Source organism: Pelophylax lessonae (genome assembly GCF_965119305.1).
Source record: "Pelophylax lessonae genome assembly, chromosome: 6".
NCBI lineage: Eukaryota > Metazoa > Chordata > Amphibia > Anura > Ranidae > Pelophylax > Pelophylax lessonae.
The window spans coordinates 290238489-290257340 of NC_138773.1; the positions used below are offsets into that span (position 1 = coordinate 290238489).

Consider the following 18852-nt stretch of genomic DNA (forward strand, 5'->3'; position numbering starts at 1 on the left):
CAGGTACGTCATTTCGCACAGGAGGGCCACCCTACCGCAGTATATCTGCGTGGGGCGGTCCATAACTGGTTAAAAAAGTGGAACTATGGGAAAAATATAATTAAGATACATATATGAGACATATATAGTCAGACCCTAGCCTTAAAACAATAGTTTTTATTTTTCCAAATATCCCCTATAACATAGAAATAATACTTTACGATCCTGTCAGTAGACCTCTTATTTTTCCTCCTCCTATAACAGGGTGGCTACGTTGTTCATTCTGCACTGAAATCACATAGCAGCGTTGTCACCTTGTGGACAGAGTACACAATTCTATATTTGGATGGGACTTTTCAGGCATTCTGCATACACGTGTACTGTATATAAGTCTATAAAATGTATTTTATCACATATATTGCAATTCTTAATAAAAATCAAGACAATACATAAAGCCACAATAGTAATCAAGATATGTTGGATATAATTCTCTTCACTCTCAATGCGTTTCAAATAAACTTAGTGTCTTTTTGAGGAAACAAGAATCTGCAATCTAAACAATAATTATTAATCATCCAATATTATATATAATACAACTCATGTAGGTATAATGAACAAACTATACACTTTCAAGACCAAAAGATTCCAATACATATAGGGCCAGGATCCCTGCTGTATTGACAAGCTGAGTGGCAAACTCCCAGATAAGCTTATCTGAGGGTTTGTCAGTCAGTTTTTTGGCTCTGTATATTTTGCTGATTTTAGTATGATATATACTATTGGTTAACTATTTAATTATTATTTAGCTTGCAGATTCTCGTTTCCCTATGGATGCCACTAAGTTTTTTCAAAACACATTGGGAGTGAAGAGAATTATACCCAATGTGTCCAAATTACTATTATGGCCTTATGTATTGCCTTGATTTTTATTGTGTATTTTAATATGTAATATGTAATAAAATACAATTATAGACTTATATACATGTACATGCAGAATGTCTGAAAAGCCCCACTCAAATATACAATTGAATGTTTAAAAATTTAGGGATGTTGGCATTCACAATAAGGGTTTGACCACTTGGTTATTGTTTCTTCTGTAGTTAAGACTACACATAGTCTTTACTGAACATGTAATATTAAATGGAGTAAAGTTGCACTTTCAAACAAATATTTGCATGAAAATTATCAGTACATTTGTTGACTTACATAGTTATATACTAAGTCAGGTTTAAAAAAGACACTAGTCCATGTAGTTCAACCTTGATGAGACTTGATTATTGTCTTTCAAAAGTACTTTAATATTGTGTTTTCAGAATTGATATTCTTTTTTGGGGGTTAACTAATCTTCAAGCCTAAAATAATTTTTTGTAAATGCGTGGAAAAAAAATGCAATAATTACTAGTGTCTGTCACTACTAGAGGCTGTCCATGTTTAAGCAGAAACTCCAGTTGTTTCTTATTTTGCTCCTGAAGTTGTGCCTGATGTTGGCGACTTTGCTCATGACATCTCCTTTCAAGTTCAAGGTGGAACTCCTTCTGTTTTTGCCTTCTGTCCTCTGCCTCCCTCCTTTTGGAGTCAGCATCAAGTTGTCACAAACCATCTAATAGAGGCCCATCAATGCGGATGGCTCCTGCTGAGGCTAACCTTTCATCTGGGGGGCTACATGTGGTTTAGGGCTCTTACTGACCATGGTCCTGTAAATTTATGTCCAAGGCCAGCTGTTCTAGCTGCATGCAAACTGGATGCAGCTAATCATCTGGTTTGTATGAATCCATAGCACCGGATGCTGCTACATCCAAATGTGGAGTTTACCAGCATCTGAATGCTTTAATCCAGCCGCCTCTAGCCACCCATCCAAATGAGCCCTTACACAAGGCTGCAAAATCATCTGGCAGTTTAGGAGGTGCAGGCTTTCTCTTCAGGTTAAGGATTTCAAGGAGATATTCTATGAGGTGTGATAAATGTTTTTTTTTGTCTAGCAGGTGCTTTGAAATTAGCTTTTGCAGTCTTTACACTGCAGAATCAGCATCCGGTCATACCTGCATCAGCTATGATGAATCTCACCACTGCCTCTATACGCAAAAGGGTTCTTTAAATGACCATTAATAGAAGCAGTAGCTTTCATCAAGTCCTTTTCTTTTTTCTTTTTTTTTTTTATACATAGCAACAAGCAAAACCCCCATGAGCCATGCCTTAGGCTGCGATCCTGGCTCATGGTGGCTTTGTTTGTTGCTTTGCAAGATAAATACTTTATAGGAGTTTCTCCTTAAGCCTACATCCATTTAACCTTTCTACTTCTAGACCATTTTTTTTTTAAATTTTGCACTCACATATTAAATGCACATTTTTTTTTTCTTGGAAATGCTCTAACAACCCCAAAACATTATAAACTTTCCTTAAGTAGAGATCCTGCAGAAAAAAATGATTGTAGTTGCATCTCTTTTTTTTTTTTGTTTTTTTTTGTTTTTTGTTATATGATATTTGTGCACCTATTTAGCAAATCTTTCATTTCAGTAAAAAATATACTCAAACTAATTTTAATGTACATGATGAACACAAAAAAATCTCTATATTTTCTGTAAAATATGAGAATGAGCTGAGAAAATAAATACTAAATTTTTCAAGACACAAAACTGTTGGACATGGAAACAAATAGGCAAACTTGTTCATAGGCAGTGCTTTAAAAGCCTTTAGAGTTAACTATATAGTATATAATGGCTCATGAATTATTCTTCCCATTCTGGTGTACATGGAGATGCCCAATGTGTGTTGCACAATCTTTGTTTATGTGCAAATGTTTGCTATATACATTCGTTCCTGTACTTAGAAGCATTTTGTACTTTTTAACGTAATTGCTATCATACAGGGTGCTGATGCTCTTTATGGAGAAATAGGGTTCTTTTGGACCCTAGTACATTTAAAGAATCTAGTTGCAGACGCAGCGTTCTTGTTCGCTGCTTTACCCGGATCTCTTAGCCAGGTACTGATGGCTCTAAACCCTTAAGTGCTCAGAGTTTAGCACATGTTGGTTTACACTTCACTGGATAGATGGAGGAACGGACATCTTTCCCCACTCGGCATCCTGATATCTTGCAAACATGGGCTCCCAGGGGAATCAGGTAAACCTGGAGACTGAAGACAGCAATCCCACTTGGGGTTGAGAGAGCACATAAAAAAGCACTGTAGAAGTGATTGGTTGGCTGCACAGCCACCCAATCACTACAATATAGCAGGAAACCAGCTCTAAAAAAAGTCATTAAACATGGCTGCTATTACTCATTTTTTCTAGTCCCTCAAGAATAAGTTGCAATACATACCATACTTCTTGCTCCATCAGGCTGCCTCCATCTGTATGACTGGTACTCCAAATCCTCTTCTGTATTTGTGCCATGGACTATATTTGCACAATTACATCATCAAGTACAACGCAGGTTCACTAGCTGTGCTTGTAGGTGAGGATGGCAAGGGACAGCCCCCAAGCTGAAATTGAGGAGAATGTTGGAACCTGCCATACTTATCAGTAGGGAAGTATTACACTTCATTCCTCATCCCCTTGGGTAATAACTATTTAACCTATAGAAATAATTTTTTTATTTTTTTTTGTAACTTCTGGAGTTGGACTTTAAATGGATGTAAGCTAAAGCAGTAACTTCAATAAAATGTTTATTTCTGAAAGCAACCAACAAAACCACCATGAGGCATGCCTGAGGCTGCAATCCAGACTCATGGTGGTTTTGTTTGTTTCTTTGCGAAATAACAATTCTTGATGGAAGTTACTGCTTCCATTTATCCATTCAGAGAACCCTATCACCGAAGGTATTTGTCATGGTGACAGGAAGGCTGGGACAGCAATAAAATATTGTGAGAGTTCTATACCTTCCAAATTTACTAAACTGTGTTTTTCTAAAGGTTTTGCTGCCTGTTGGAGAGATTTCTCAATTGCTCATCACTTTCTATCCTGACTTAGAACAAATAGTAGTAGAAAGTAGGATTGTTTGCATTAAACTAATTTAATTTACATTTATCCAAAATGCTGCATGTATACTTTAAAATGAAGAAATTATTTGGGTGATGCAATTGCCTAAAAAATACATTTTTCTATATTTGTTTTTGTGGCCCCCATGGTGAGAAGGTATAGGGGGGCTTTGTGTGGTTGGAAGCTTGCAACTGTGTTCTTGTGTTAGCAGAGAATTCAATTTGATTAATATTTAACATCATTTACAGAAAGGGCTTTGTAAATTAGTTATTATGGAAAAACGTGAAAAGTAGTTAGACAGCGAAGAGACATGATGGCCGTTATAAACAGTGCAGTTGGGTAGTTTCCTTATTGGATTTTTCATTACACCTTTTTGTCTTGCTGCACAATTAAAGTGGATTGTGTTGGATGGCTGCACTTCTCCATTGTTATTCCACTAGTGCAGCTTGTTACGGAAGAGCCTAGAGGCCAATTAAAAGCAAACAATACAAATACAATACTGACATTTGAAAGGCTGATTCCATCCAACACTAATATTTCAGATTTAGGAGGCTGCCTTAATCACAGATCAGTCTCTTATCTCAACGAGACTCCATAGAGTAGATATCTCTAATTTCATCCACAAGGCCATAAGGAAAAGGTGTACGTTTGTCAGAGCTGAGCTTAACCACTTTAAGACCGGAAGGATTTGTCCCCTTCCTGACCAGGCCTTATTTTGCGATTCGGCATTGTGTTACTTTAACTGACAATTGCCAGGTCATGCCCAAATAAAATCGATGTCCTTTTTTCCCCACAAATAGAGCTTTCTTTTGGTGGTATTTGAGCACCTGTGTTATTTTTATTTTTTGCGCTATAAACAAAAAAGTGCGACAATTTTGAAAAAAAACAATATATTTCCCATTCTGCTATATGACATTTTGGTAAAAAAAAATTGCAATAAGCGTATTTTGATTGATTTGCACAAAAGTTATCGCATCTACTAACTACGGGAAAGATTTATGCAATTTTATTTATTTTTTTTTTTTCCTAGTAATGGCCGCGATCTGTGATTTTCTTGTGGGACTGCAACTTTGCAGTGGACAGATCGGACCCCTAACTGACATTTTTGACACTTTTGGGGGTACCAGTGAGATTACTACATTGCTAGAAATATGCACTGTTACTGTAATAATGCCATTGGCAGGGAAGGGGTTAACCCTGTGGGTGATCAAGGAGTTAAATGTGAGCCTAGGGGAGTGATTCTAACTGTGGGGGGCGTGGCTTCTGAAATGATCATAGAGACATGTGATCCTATATAGCAGGATCACATGGGCTCTATGATCATCCCAGGGAGAACAGCTGACCGTCCTTCTCTCTCAGCAGGGAAGGATCGCGGGTGTCAGGCGGCAATTGGAGCCGTCTGACAAAGGCATTGGCTTCCCCGCTGATGGTGCATTACCCTTTGACACCTTTAAAAAGTTTATTAAAAGCCAAAAACATATTTGCAAAACATGAAGAGTAAAATCACATATCAAATATCCACTCCTATGCAGAAAAGGACACGTCACTGTGCTTGGACCGCTAAAGCTTTCAGGAGACATGCTCCCTTCCTCAGAGCTAGTCCATTATCCTAGAGACTCAAATTCATACTAACCATGCAGGTATAGGTTCCTCCCCCTCCGTCATGCACGCTGAGTGGAGCTAAGTGATAGAAAATGAATGAATGATGAAAAACACCTGATGCATAAGGGGGAGCTGGTGGGGATCCTGTGCATAAGGCCCCTGTAGAGTCCGTCGGCGGACTCTGTTTATCTCAATGGCGGATCGATCTGCTGATCCCCCGCTGAGCAGGCGGATGGCTGCTCTGTCTCCATGCTGTGTGCGGAGACAGAGCTGTCAGGTCCCCGCTGTTCTCTATGGGGGAATCGGATGGGAACTGACCGTCTGTCCATTCTTATCCGATCCCATCCACTGGATGGATGGAAAATAGGGTTTCCATCCACCCAGATTTGACGGATCAGATTGGATGTCAGCGGACATGTGTCCGCTGACATCCAATGCTCCATAGAGATGCATGGGGCATCCATTCAGATCCACCTAAAAAATGGACAGGCGGATCTGAATGGTCCACCTGTGTGAAAAGGGCCTAAAAGTTTTTTTACCTTACTACAGAGAATGTATTAAGGTAAAATCCTTCTGCCTTTAGAGCCACTTTAAAGCTGAATTTAAAAGAGAAGTATGGGGTTTCCTTTTTTCCCCATTTATAGTTACCTAGGTGAATGCAGCATCGGTCCGATGCTACATCTGTCCCCCGGCACCTCTACACTCGGTCGCTCACTGCACTGCCTCCTCCTCACTCATTGAACCGCTAAGCTGTGGAGAGGCGGGGAGCAACCGTCTCAGGCTCTCAGCGGCTCGCTGAGAGGCTGTGCCGGGTGTCAGTCCAACATCTGTGATGTCAGCAGAGAGTGGACTTCAGCCCACTCTCTGCTGTAACTGGGTCACAGGAGTGCAGAACCAACTGCACTCATGTGATTCATAGGAGATGTACAGCCAAATGAGCTTTGGCTGTACATCTCCCTTAAAGCTTACATGCACTGCAACAAAACTATAGGAAGCCAAGGTGACATGTATTGAAATGTATTCTATAAAGTAAAGGAAGAATTCTGTATATTATTAGGTTTAATAATTAGGGTTTACATACTTTAAATCCTAGCTCAATTTTTTTCAGCCTCGAGTAGGAAAGATTCAGAAACTCTTTCAACTTTTTTATTTTTGAATTGTTTTGAGGAGTGGATGGGTATTCCAATCTAATTTGACAGGAGTTGGCAGCTCCCATAACCATGATGGGCCCAGGTTTTGACCTCAACATAACATCTCAAGATTTGTAGATTTAAATACAGTTGACAGTCTAGATAAACTTTTTGTTGCTATAATTTTGTTAAAATTGGCAATGCATTTTGTGGGTTTGCTTAACTAACAAGTAGGTCTGGCAAAAAAAAAGCTTTGAAATTCGGGGGATTTAAATTCCATAACAGAAGGGCAGATTGAAAGAACATCAAAAGCACCTTCAGGAGAGAAGGTCTTGAACAGAAAAAATGCTTGATGCCTCTAAACACCAGACACGTTTAGGCAAATTGGAACGTTAATGCATTTCAATGGCTAGAAGAATTCTAAATTCTGCCCACTGGAAGCCATTAATGCTCAAGCTCTTGACATGGCTTTAGGCACATTTTTATGTAGCTTTTCTTCTCCCAGGCTTTCTGTTTTTAGAGGAGAAAGGCTAGCACCCAGTATGCATAAGGCCTCACTGTGATGAATAATAACTATCTGGACTGACAGCCATGCTTTAGGGCTGTTTTTTTTTTTTTTCTTTTTATAAAACTTTTTTTATGTATGTCTGTTCCCCCACTTCCTGTTAGGTGGCATACAGAACAGGAAGTGAGAGGAAATCCACCCAACATGGACAAAGGAATATTAAAAAAGAATAGCGCACACATGCAAAAGAAATGACTATCAAATATGGAGACAATCCATAAATAAAAATGGGGATTTAGTTCCACCATATGGCCATATCGTGCTCAAGCCCACCACTACGTCAAAGTACCCCATTGTCAGTGGGTCCTACAATATCCATAAAAAAGGGATGAATCCAGCCTTTCTTACCCTTGGAGACAACACTCCTTGCTGGGATGGATGTGCTAATGCACTGCAGGGGACTCCTCCTATATCTACTTGATAGTGGACACTGATAGAGTACAGGTGTGTGTGGGGGGTGGGGTGCTCAACCCCAGAAGTCTGGTCAGACCGAATACATAATAAACAAGCAAAAAATTGGGGGAGCAAACCCTGAACATGTATATCTAAAGCCGGTGCAGCTATGAACCAAGCGAAATGTATATTAAAAAAGAAAAGCGCACACATGCAAAAGAAATGACTATCAAATATTCTTCTTTTTTAATATACATGTTGCTTGGTTCATAGCTGCACCGGCTTTAGATATACATGTTCAGGGTTTGCTCCCCCAATGTTTTGCTTTTTTATTATGTATTCGGTCTGACCAGACTTCTGAGGTTGAGCACCCCACCCCCCACACACACCTGTACTCTATCAGTGTCCACTACCAAGTAGATATAGGAGGAGTCCCTTGTAGTGCATTAGCACATCTCTTACAGCAAGGAGTGTTGTCTCCAAGGGTTAGAGAGGCTGGATTCACCCCTTTTTTATGGGTAGTGTAGGACCCACTGACAATGGGGTACTTTGACATAGTGGTGGGCTTGAGCACGATATGGCCATATGGTGGGACCAAATCCCCATTTTTATTTATGGATTGTCTCCATATTTGATAGTCATTTCATTTGTATGTGTGCGCTATTCTTTTTTAATATACATGTCGCTTGGTTCATAGCTGCACCGGCTTTAGATATACATGTTCAGGGTTTGCTCCCCCAATTTTTTGCTTGTTTATTATGGACAAAGGAAGCAGAAAAAAATATTAGCAAAGTGTGAAAAATTGAGTTTATTTCCTTTACTTTCTGTCTAGGTGATAAGAGTCAGACAGAAAAAAAATCTCTTTCAACCTTTTCTTGTTTTAATAAAGAAAAAAAAAGTTTTGTTTTGTTTTTCAAATTGAGCTTTAATGGTTTATCTACAATTTATGGAGAATCCCTCTCCTTTGCTTTTTGTAAGATTCACATCATTTGGACTATACTAGGAAGTCAGTGAGTCAGGATTCTGCATTGTGGGAAAAATATTTAAGTATAATTGTGTAATAAAATAAAATATGAGATGTTTAGAAATGTTTTCTTCAGCAAAGTCCTATTATTAGAGACTTGTGCATGGGAATAATCTTCCACTGTGTAGGTGTGTTCTAATTGTATGTTGTGACACATTTATATTTGTGAATTGTTTCTGTGTGGGTAGGTCTGAAACTCTGAATTTTGTCATTTTTCAATATGGCAAGAATAACTTGTGGAAGCTTACTGCAACCAGTCCGTATATACCCATTCTGAATGATCTAAGCTGATGAAAAACAGTCTGAAGATTGCTATGTATAACGGCACCCAGAGCCAGTGCAAGGGTTTTTGTCTACACAGGTGAAGGTGCATTTTGCTAGCACTTTCAGAGGATCAACAATGGCATCTTCCATGATTTTTTAGTATTGGTTGCCTTGAGTTGCCTAGTTCACAAGAGAATAAAGAAAATTATTTTTTCTGACCCTGACATTGTAATGATATTTATTTGGTAAAATTTACACATTTTTAAAAAAAATATCATAGGACATTGGTTCTGAACTATAAAGGCTGTTTTTAAAGAGACCCTGCCACCAACTTTAAAAAAAAAAAAAAAAAAAAAAAAAAAAACAGGTAAAAGCAGTGATTAATCAAGGACCTAACATGCTTACTATCTATGTTTTTCCTTTCCAACGTGCCTTTGAACTTGCTGAAAATTTTGATTATTTCAGGAAGTGTCAGTTCCTTAGTACAGTCCACTCATAGCCGCCTCCTCTTCTGGGGTGAAGAATTATTGTGTGTGCTGTCTCAGCTGCTCTTCCTCTACCTTTATCTCTCTACATAATTTTGTATATAGTTGCTGGGGGAAGTCCAAAGGGAAAGTCTATAGAGGGCCACTTGAGTGACAGATTTGAGTCTGCTGGGATTGCTAACATCACATTGAACATGGCGGCATCCAACAGCGGTCTCAGGGCTTTTGGCTGTTTATACCTTTTTTGGTAAATAGCATGCATAAAATGTTAAATGCACATGTACCTTACTGGAATTTTTTTTGTTGAAATGGATTGTCTGGCAGCAGGGTCTCTTTAACCTGTTTCAGTATACACTGTAAACAGCTTATAGCAAAGGATTTCAAGAGTTGAGTTTGTAGACATACTTTTGCAAATGTTTACTGGTTGGTAAGAACAGTGTTGGAAGGTGATCTGGTTTGCTATTTGTGCGTCCAAATTTAAATGTCACAACAATCCCTTTTAATGATCTGGGACATCATCAAGCATTATATTTAGACATGAAGATTCCTGTATTGTTTGAAAAAGTCTTTATGTATTTTGCAAAAAAAGAATTCTACAGGAACCCCATACTAATATATTTATTATTTGCATACAGTCCAGGTTCATAGCGGGTGGGCCTACTGCTTTCAAAATAGCCCACACTGCACCTCCTAGCTACCTAAATTCAGATCTGAAAGGACCGCTAGCACCAGGGGTGAGACTCTCTTCACCTGACATTGCCATTGCATGATTATTGAGTGTTTGTATTTTTGTTCTGTATTTACAACTCCATCATGAAATCATCAGATTCTTTTGTTTGATGTGGCAAGGTTTAGTGAATGTTTCTCATCATGTGTAATTTTGTGTTCTTGTGAAATTGCTTTAACTGTTGTTTTTTTTTGGTTTTCTAAAAAGAAATGAAAATGCATTATATTATTATATTTACAACACTAGCTCAAAACAAGATGACTAGAAGAAGGTTACAGGGTTTAATGATACTTTGACTATCTACCTCAAGTGGCAAAACATTTCCACCCTTGCTCCTAGGGTCAACTATATGGTGAAAAAAAACATTATTGCCACCACTAACGTTTTTAGCAAGTCTTCACTCCTCTCCTTGGCATTAGCCACCTGGTAATGACCCAAACATTAAAGACCTGGATAAACTAAGTTACCAATTCCTTTCAACAATCCTTTAAGCAATGACTTAGTATAGGTACATATGGGCATTTTAAGTATTAGCTTGCAAAAAGTAGACCAAATAGCATCATGCAAGCATTTGAAAAGCATTTAAGAATTTCAAAAGTCATGGTTGTAGCTTTGAAGTTTGTCTGTACTCCATTTTAGACTTTTAAATGTAATGGCATAAGGATATTTTGCGTTTTGGCATTTTGACATTTCCTAGAGACTTCAAACTGAATTAGAAACCCTTGTTTACAGAGCTCAGCAGCTCAAGCTGAAAATGAATGAGCACAGTAACTCAATTCCCTCCAAGTCAGCTTAGTGCAAGACTTCAATAAGGACAGCATGTCAGAAAGGAAACTTAAAAATTTGGATTTTTGTACTTACTGTAAAATCCATTTCTCTGAGTTCATCGATGGACACAGCACTCCATAAATCATAACTACTTAGTTACATTCGTAAACATTTAGCCTCCTCCAGGATTAGGACTAGGCAGAACAAAAAACACCTGGCTACACCCATGGGCCATCCTCAGCTTGGTATATACCCCCCCTCTCTGCTCTAGGTAATCAGTTTAGTAGCAAGCAGTATTAGAAGTATCAGAACTCCATAGAGGGGTGGGCGCTGTGTCCGTCAATGAACTCAGAGAAATGGATTTTATGGTAAGTACAAAAACAAAAAAACTATTAAACTTGTAAAAACAAAAAACAGTAATCCAGCATTTTGTTTCTTTGTTTTTGTTGCTTAAAAGGACTAGATGAAAAAACTTTGATAAAGACCAACCTGTAAACAAAAGTGTAATACTTGTCCTACTGTCTGCACCACTGATCTTCATTCTTTTGTAAAGCTCTCCTTTTGAGAGATCAGCAGTTTATGCGGTGGGACAGGTAAGAATTAGAGCCGGTTCACATTAGAGCAATCCGACTTTCCGGGGCAACCTCACAAGTCATAACATTGAAGTCAATGCAGGTCGCTCTGGGTCGCCCCAAAGAAGCTCCGGACCCTTTTTCTAAGTCAGAGCAACTTGTGTCACTCTTATTAGAACGGGTCCATAGCTTCTCTATGGCAGGCGACCTACGGCGACCTGTCAGGCGACCAGGTCGCCTGACAGGTCGCCCCAGTGTGAACCGGCTCTTAGCCATTTTCTTTACAGGCAGGGTTTTTTCTTAATTTGTTTTTATCTAGTTAATTATCTTTAAATGAAAAAGACCCAACAGTCTGAGACCACTAAAGTAAAGTCTAAACAAAAAAATAAAATAATGCTTTTTTCTTTGCATAATAAAGCTTATCTAATGTTCCCTATCCCAACAGCCAACAAATTACTCCAATCCAGTGTATGCAAAACTTTTTGTGGATGGGCACAACTGTCGGAATTCCTTAATCAGCGTAGAAGAAAGACGTGAACTTCTTCCAAAGAAAATAGAAAATGCTATCCGGGAGACTGTGGCTTAAGCTCCGCTGTTCCGTTACCTTTTCTACTCTGTATAAATGTATAAAATATGATTACTTTTCTATGTACCAACAGTATTCTAATTGTTTTGTCATCAGCATTACCTCTTTTTTCATTTTCGGTTTGTTTTGCTGATGACTAGACTGACCATTTGTATGGTATTTTTATGAAAAATAAACTGCACTACAGTACAATTTAAAAAAAAAAAAAATATATGCTGCTGTAATAGGAGACCGTTTTATTTGCTAAATCGAAGGACACACTCTTCCTTTGTAGGGTAAGAAAATGAAATATTCATTTTATATGAACTTTTTTAGGTTCACTATTGTCTTTTCATTAAATAATCAAAAAAAAAAACAAACAAAAAAAAATGACATTCAGTTTGTTAGCTATTGGTTTGCGATCTTTAGAATATTTTAATTATATATGCAGATTTATGCTTGTATTTGGGTGATAATTTACAACAATTAATACAGACACAAAATCGATGTGGCAGCCGTCAACAAAGGATTGAAGACTATTCGTGAATGGACGTCAAACATGCCTTTTTTTATTTAATTAAAGGGTCGCTTAAAAAATGATTATCTGTTTTCTATAAAAGCGGTTTAAATAATGTTGATGGATTTTTCATGTTTCAAATGTTTATCAGAACAGACGATGGTCTACTTAGTTTCCTGTAAATCAGGCATGTCAAGCTCAAGTAAAAAAAATGAGTTGAATTGAGAGGGCTCAATCTTAAAAGAGGCTGCATTATGTCTACTGAGGGCTGCGCCTACTTAATTGTAAAAAAAGACAATGGCACCTTGGAACTTAATATTATAGTAAAAATTGCAACTTACAAAATGTATTCTTGTATGTAAGGAAGTATAATTTGCCAAATGGAGAATAGTAAAGGATATATTTATTAGTTTTAAATCCTAAACCGCTGAGGGGCACAAGAAGGCCTCATACAGTACTTCAGTCTGACATGTTTGCTGTAAAGTAATAGAAGGAAATACCAACTATCATTTCATGTCCAATCTTGCCTCAAATGCCATGAATGAGCAACAGGTTCTTTACATCATGTTCATTTTTTTTTTTTTTCAAGTTTACTGGTTGTTTAAAGTAGAAGTCATTTTTTTTTTTTTTATTATTATTATTATTATGGAAACACTATGAAATTACAAGTTACAGATAGTGCATTTATGCATAATTGCAAATCTGTGTTTCCTGTGGCTTTCTCAAAATGTTACCGAGCTACAGCACAGACATAGCAGCAGGACCTAATATTCTCTTTGACCTCATGGCTTAATCACTGCTGGCTGCATTGCTCAGAGGTCAAATAATTCCAAACCTTCCTTAAAGTATGTAATTTTATTACAATATTTCCATAAGGCCTCATGCACACTGGGTGTTTAGCCCTTGTGAATGATGTTCTGGCATTTAGGTGTGGGCCAGAAAGCACAGATGCACTGATAACCTACAAGCTGCTGCACCGTTGATGAGCTTCGATAGTGCAAATGGTACTCGGAGAGATCCCTGGGTGCATTCCACCCTAAAAAGTAGTTACAGGCAGCCAACCACAACAGCTTTCAGCATATAATAAAAGTTGATGGTGCATCTGTGCCTTCTGCCTGCACCTAAGGTGCCTTCTGCCCGCACAAAGCCCATTCATCGCTAAATGTCCCGTGGGCCTAAGCGGCAGAGCATATCACTGCACAGAACAATATGGCTCCTCCCAGTCCTGCCCTGTGGCCTCTCTCCTTTTTTGAGTCACAACTGGATTTTTGGAAAACTACTAATAAGTGGCTGATAAAGGAGCTGGGGAGAAGGAGGATTATGGTGGAGATGGAACCAACCTATTATTCTATACAAAGAAAAAAAGTAATTCCTACAGAGAACATCCTGTTAAGAAATAATTTCATCACTCAATTCAGACAGTAGTATGCTTTCATAACCTCCCACTAATGCTGAGGAGATTCAATTGAATATACTCAGCAAGATGGCATTTTTAACATAAGGATAAAGGAAAAGATAACATTGATTTGCTCTAATGCATGCATGCACAATTTAACTTGCATAAAAAAAAGGTAATTTAGTATCTTTATGCTTTAAGAGATTATTCCACCCAATTCTCTAAAGCTTTTGAACAGAATCTGGCATGCTAATCAACATCTACCTCTATCATTTATCTCTAGAGTTTTAGTGCCAAGATCCAACACTCTGGGTTCAATTTACTAAAGACAAATAGTAAAGGATTTTTCCCTCTTTCTTAGTGAACGTGGTAAATACTGTATATACCCAATCACGTGTAAAGAAAATTAAAAAAAACACAGTTTTTTTGGGTTTGCACATGTTTGGAAGATGAAAATCACCAGGGCTTCACCTCTCCCCAACCCTTCTCTTCCCTTTCATGGTTTTCTTTAGGGAAAATGAATGTTTGAAAGGGCTGATGGTTGAGGGCCAACCCCTCTGGTGGAAACACAAATTGTTAGAGAATATGGGGTTGATTTACTAAAGACAAATAAACTGTGAACTTTGCGCCAGAGCTTAGTAAATGAGGCACACCTTTACTTTGCAAAGAATAACCAATCACGTGCAAGTAAAATAAAAAGAACAGCATTTTTGTTTGCACATGATTGGATGATGGAAGTCAGCAGAGCCTCTGCTTATTTCCTAAGCTCTGGAGCAACTGCACTTTGCAAAGTGCACCGTCTGTTTGCCTTTAATAAATCAACCCCACGTCTCAATTGCTTCTGACAACCCTTTGGACAAAATTCTTATCCTCATTCAGCAGATCCAACATTAATACTTAATTTGGCCATACAGTATATCATTTTCTCATTCAGTTTCCTTTAGATTTATATTCAACTATGTAGTACAAGGACCTGCCTGATTGCATACAAATTAAAAATGTTAAGGTTTGACCTCATATTATATGATTTTGGCTAAAGAAAAATTGCACAAGAAAATTGAATAATGTATGGCTATCCTTACATCACAGTACAAATGATTTTTTTTACCATCAAGAGTAACTATGATGTTCAAACTTGCAACCTATGTCTAGTGTTTATGGTTTACCTCGAATACCTACAATTTTGGACCACAAATACAGTATCTAATTTTATTTACATCTTTATGTCCTAAACTGCACTTTTAAATTAGTTCCAAGTCTTCTTTTCTTTTTTTTTTTTTTTCTTTTTTTTTTAGTTATTTATACAAAGCTCTAAAATGAAAACCTTTAAAAGTAAATTGCTATGTAAAAAATGGCCTCAATGAAAACCAATGGATTACACCCGGTCCCAAATTCTGAAAAAGATCTTGCACAAAAACAATTCCTTTAAGCTGTTAAAAATAGACCAATATTCATTACAGAGCGGTGTCCATGGTAAAAAAAGAAAGTATATAGTTTTGACTTTTTAGAGTAACGTTCCATGCCTTATGAATGTCTCAATAGGTATCTGAAAAAATAGATCTGAATCATATTGTATTTTCATTGCTAGTAAAATATTTTTTTAAAACTGTCAGAGCTATATCTAAAGGTTATATTTACATTCATATAAATGTGCACTTTGACTTAATGGGAACTTAAGTTCAGAATGTAGCTAAGGGGAAAGAGAAGAACTCAGGAAAAATGTGTTTAAACAGTTCTAGAAGAACGATGGGTTATTGACCGAAGTCATGTAATAAAATGAACCAGCATTCAATTTGAATATCCAATCATTTGCCAAGGAATTTCAAAAAGTGGGAATTTTCTTTGCACAGCATTGGATGATTGAAGTGAATGTAACTTTAATAAGAGATGTGAAAAATATACTTCTTTAGTCTCCAATAACCTGAGATACATTTTAGAAGGAATATGAGCTCTTAGGATAGCACTACCTTGGAATTAGTATGCAGTAAGAATTGACGACTGCTTCCTTCACAGCATTCTCACATGGAAGTTCTTTATTCCAGAATTCCTTCAACATGCAAAAGTGATATAAACTTTCTGATAACTATACAGGAACAACAACAAAAGTTTAAAGCTGAACTCTAAGCAGGTGTCTTTTATACCTGACACAAAATGATGCAGTTCTATATTCTTTATTACATCAATACATTTTTTTTTCTAATACACGCAGTGTAAGTATCTGAAATTTGACTTAGCATTAGCCTCTTGCAGTCTCTGTACGGTACAGCTCAGACTGGGAGCGAGGGATGCAGTTCAAGGAGCCAATCTGATATGCTGCAGAGCTCATGTACCAATTAGGGGCATGCTGATAGGAGAAGAGAGATGAGTTTGCCAGTCTTCTGTCTTTCCTTTTCTTGTCCAGTCACAGGCTTGGGGGGGGGACAAAACTTGTAAGCTTTGTATATCTCCGAACATGTTGGAAAGGAACAGAAATCCTTTGTATACAAAACTGCTTACTTATACAGTATGTATATTATCTGTGAGTTTAGCGGTTTATCTTGGAGCAAAACCTTAGTTTTGTAAAGCCCAACTGCCCAATTGTGACATACCTAAAGTTTTGTCAAGACCACACTTGGGATAAAATGTGACCTAAATAGAAGAGAGACAAAAGGAAGTAGCACACACACTTTTCTTGATTATATATATATATACTATAGTCCTCGCCAATGTGAACAAATGGGTGACAGTCAATATTTGATGAAAGAAACAGAGTTTATTGACTCTCACTCAACATTCTAAGAAGAAAGGGTTAGGGCACAGGACACCCATTGATTTGGCAGACTCTAAATCAAATACAATAATTACTTGCAGGCTTCACAGATAGAAAATGTTTAAGCCAACCCAGCAATCTGAAATCTCCTGACTGTAAGACACTAGTTGGTTCAACTACAGACTTGATGAGAGAAACAACCACACTTCAGTTAGGGACCAAGCTTCACCCAGATTCTCAAGTTCACCAGCTAGACAGACGTTTCTACATGGTGCTTCAATCCCACTATTGCAGCATTCTAGGCCTAAAACTTAAGCCGCTATTCTGCCACATGGCCACCCTTCTCAAACAACAGGCCTGAGAGAATCAGAGACTGAATCCCCAAGGTTCCTCCTAAATATGTATACCCTCTCCCAGCCTGCACCACTGGCAATAAACCTATTAATGATTGGACAGTAAGATATAAATATTCATAACACTGATTAGGGCAGCCCCTCACATGTTTTCCAAGGACACTCCCCAGAAGCAGGCTGAAGCAAAAAATAACCAGCGCTCAAGAGAGACTCAAGAGGATGAACTTTAAATCCAGCTCAGGCTAACTACAGTCTAGAAAATACTAAATTTAAGGCAGAGTGGCTACACTTGTATGAGTACGTTCTTTGTAGAATCAATTGTTTCTTTTAATTAGGAAAGCTTGTTAATAAATATTTAAGGATGCACTCCAGACAATTATAAAATATCCAAATGAATACAGCTCTGTATTTCTGAATATGTTAAATTCAATGCAAACAGTGTAAGTACCCTAATTGGATTTGCCAACCGCCTCTTGTTTCCCCTGTACAGCAGAGCTTAGACCTGGGAATAGAGAAGCAGTGCAAGGAGCCATTCAGTTGTGCTGCAATAAGCATACTGATAGGAAGAGAGAACAGGGTGACAGAGAGATGAGCTCATCATTTTGCTATTTCTCCTTCAACTTAAAGTCTTATTTTTTTTTAATCAGCACAAGGTTCGGTACTTACATTCAAGAGGTATGTCCCTTGTGCTGGTTAAAATCTTCTGTCCTTACCCTTTGCCCCCACCCCTATCCCATACCTCCCTCAGCAGTAATCTTCTAGTGCTGTGGAAGTTGATATGAACCACTGGAGCTATCGTAGACACTTGTCAATAGTGCTGATTATACCAGACCTTTCCACCTACCTAATGCATTCATGGAAGTGATACTATAGCTTCCAACAATAAAAAGCACTCTATGAATGGAGGAGGAGAACCTTTCATCCATTATTTATACAGCTGGAAGCTAGAGTGCAGCTTCTATGAAAGGAGGAGGGGGTACAAAGGAAAGGCATAGTAGACAATTTTGAGGAGTGCCATTGACAGGTCCATTGGCTGGTATTAACCCCAGCAGTATCAGAAGATTACTGGGGGGGGGGCAGAAGATGAAAGATTTTAACCAAAATAGTAGCCAACAGCATTGTCCTTTCTGCTAATTTTTTAAAATTAAATGTACTAAACTTAGACTGGGGGAAGAAAAATACCTGTAAGTGTTATTTAACTGCAGCAGAGAAAAAATAGGCCTCCTCCCCTATCAAAGGGAGCTGTACTGAGTGACAGGACTGTGTAAATCTCAGAACTAAATGGACAGAAATACAAATTATTTGGCATATAAAACAGCTCCCTTATATGTAGTTTATCTGATCGTTTAGCTGATTGCCTGGAGTTCGGCTTTTACCCTACGTAGGCATTATTTTATTGGTTGGTAGAGGTTACCTGTCCATTTTTTTTTTTTTTTTTTTTTTTTTTTTTTTTACTTCTTGTATATTGTTATAAAAGTCAGAAAGTGTATTATTTAGTCATCAGAGTGAACAGCTGTACATATTTCTTAAAAAAAAAAATATTTATACTATAGATCTTTAAAAGGCACAAAATATGCAGTTACTATCGAATCATACGAAACAGGGCTTCTGAATATTCATTATATACAGTATATATTTTTTATCATAACCAAATAGACTAATTGTGTATTTGTTCTTTTATTTTCCTTTGTACAAGGAAAAAAAAAAAGAAAAAAAAAACTTTTGTACTTCTTTTGTTGTACAATGTGCATGCAGACTACCTATTTCTAAAATCTGCCATCTTGGGG

At 37.6% G+C, this 18852-nt stretch overlaps 1 protein-coding gene across 6 annotated transcripts in view; it reads left to right on the forward strand.

Moving 5' to 3' along the window:
* LRP1B (LDL receptor related protein 1B) overlaps positions 1 to 12997 on the forward strand; it is a 2177452-nt gene extending 2164455 nt beyond the window's left edge. For 5 of the 6 annotated variants that reach the window (XM_082262161.1, XM_082262165.1, XM_082262164.1 and 2 more), the window contains 2 exons: positions 10054 to 10152; positions 11931 to 12997. In XM_082262161.1, coding sequence (XP_082118287.1) covers positions 10054 to 10152; positions 11931 to 12071 — 240 coding nt within the window. In that variant the 3' untranslated portion in view covers positions 12072 to 12997. The remainder of the gene's footprint in view (positions 1 to 10053; positions 10153 to 11930) is intronic. The other variant, XM_082262163.1, reaches the window with a different exon arrangement.
* The last annotated feature ends 5855 nt before the right edge of the window (positions 12998 to 18852 follow it).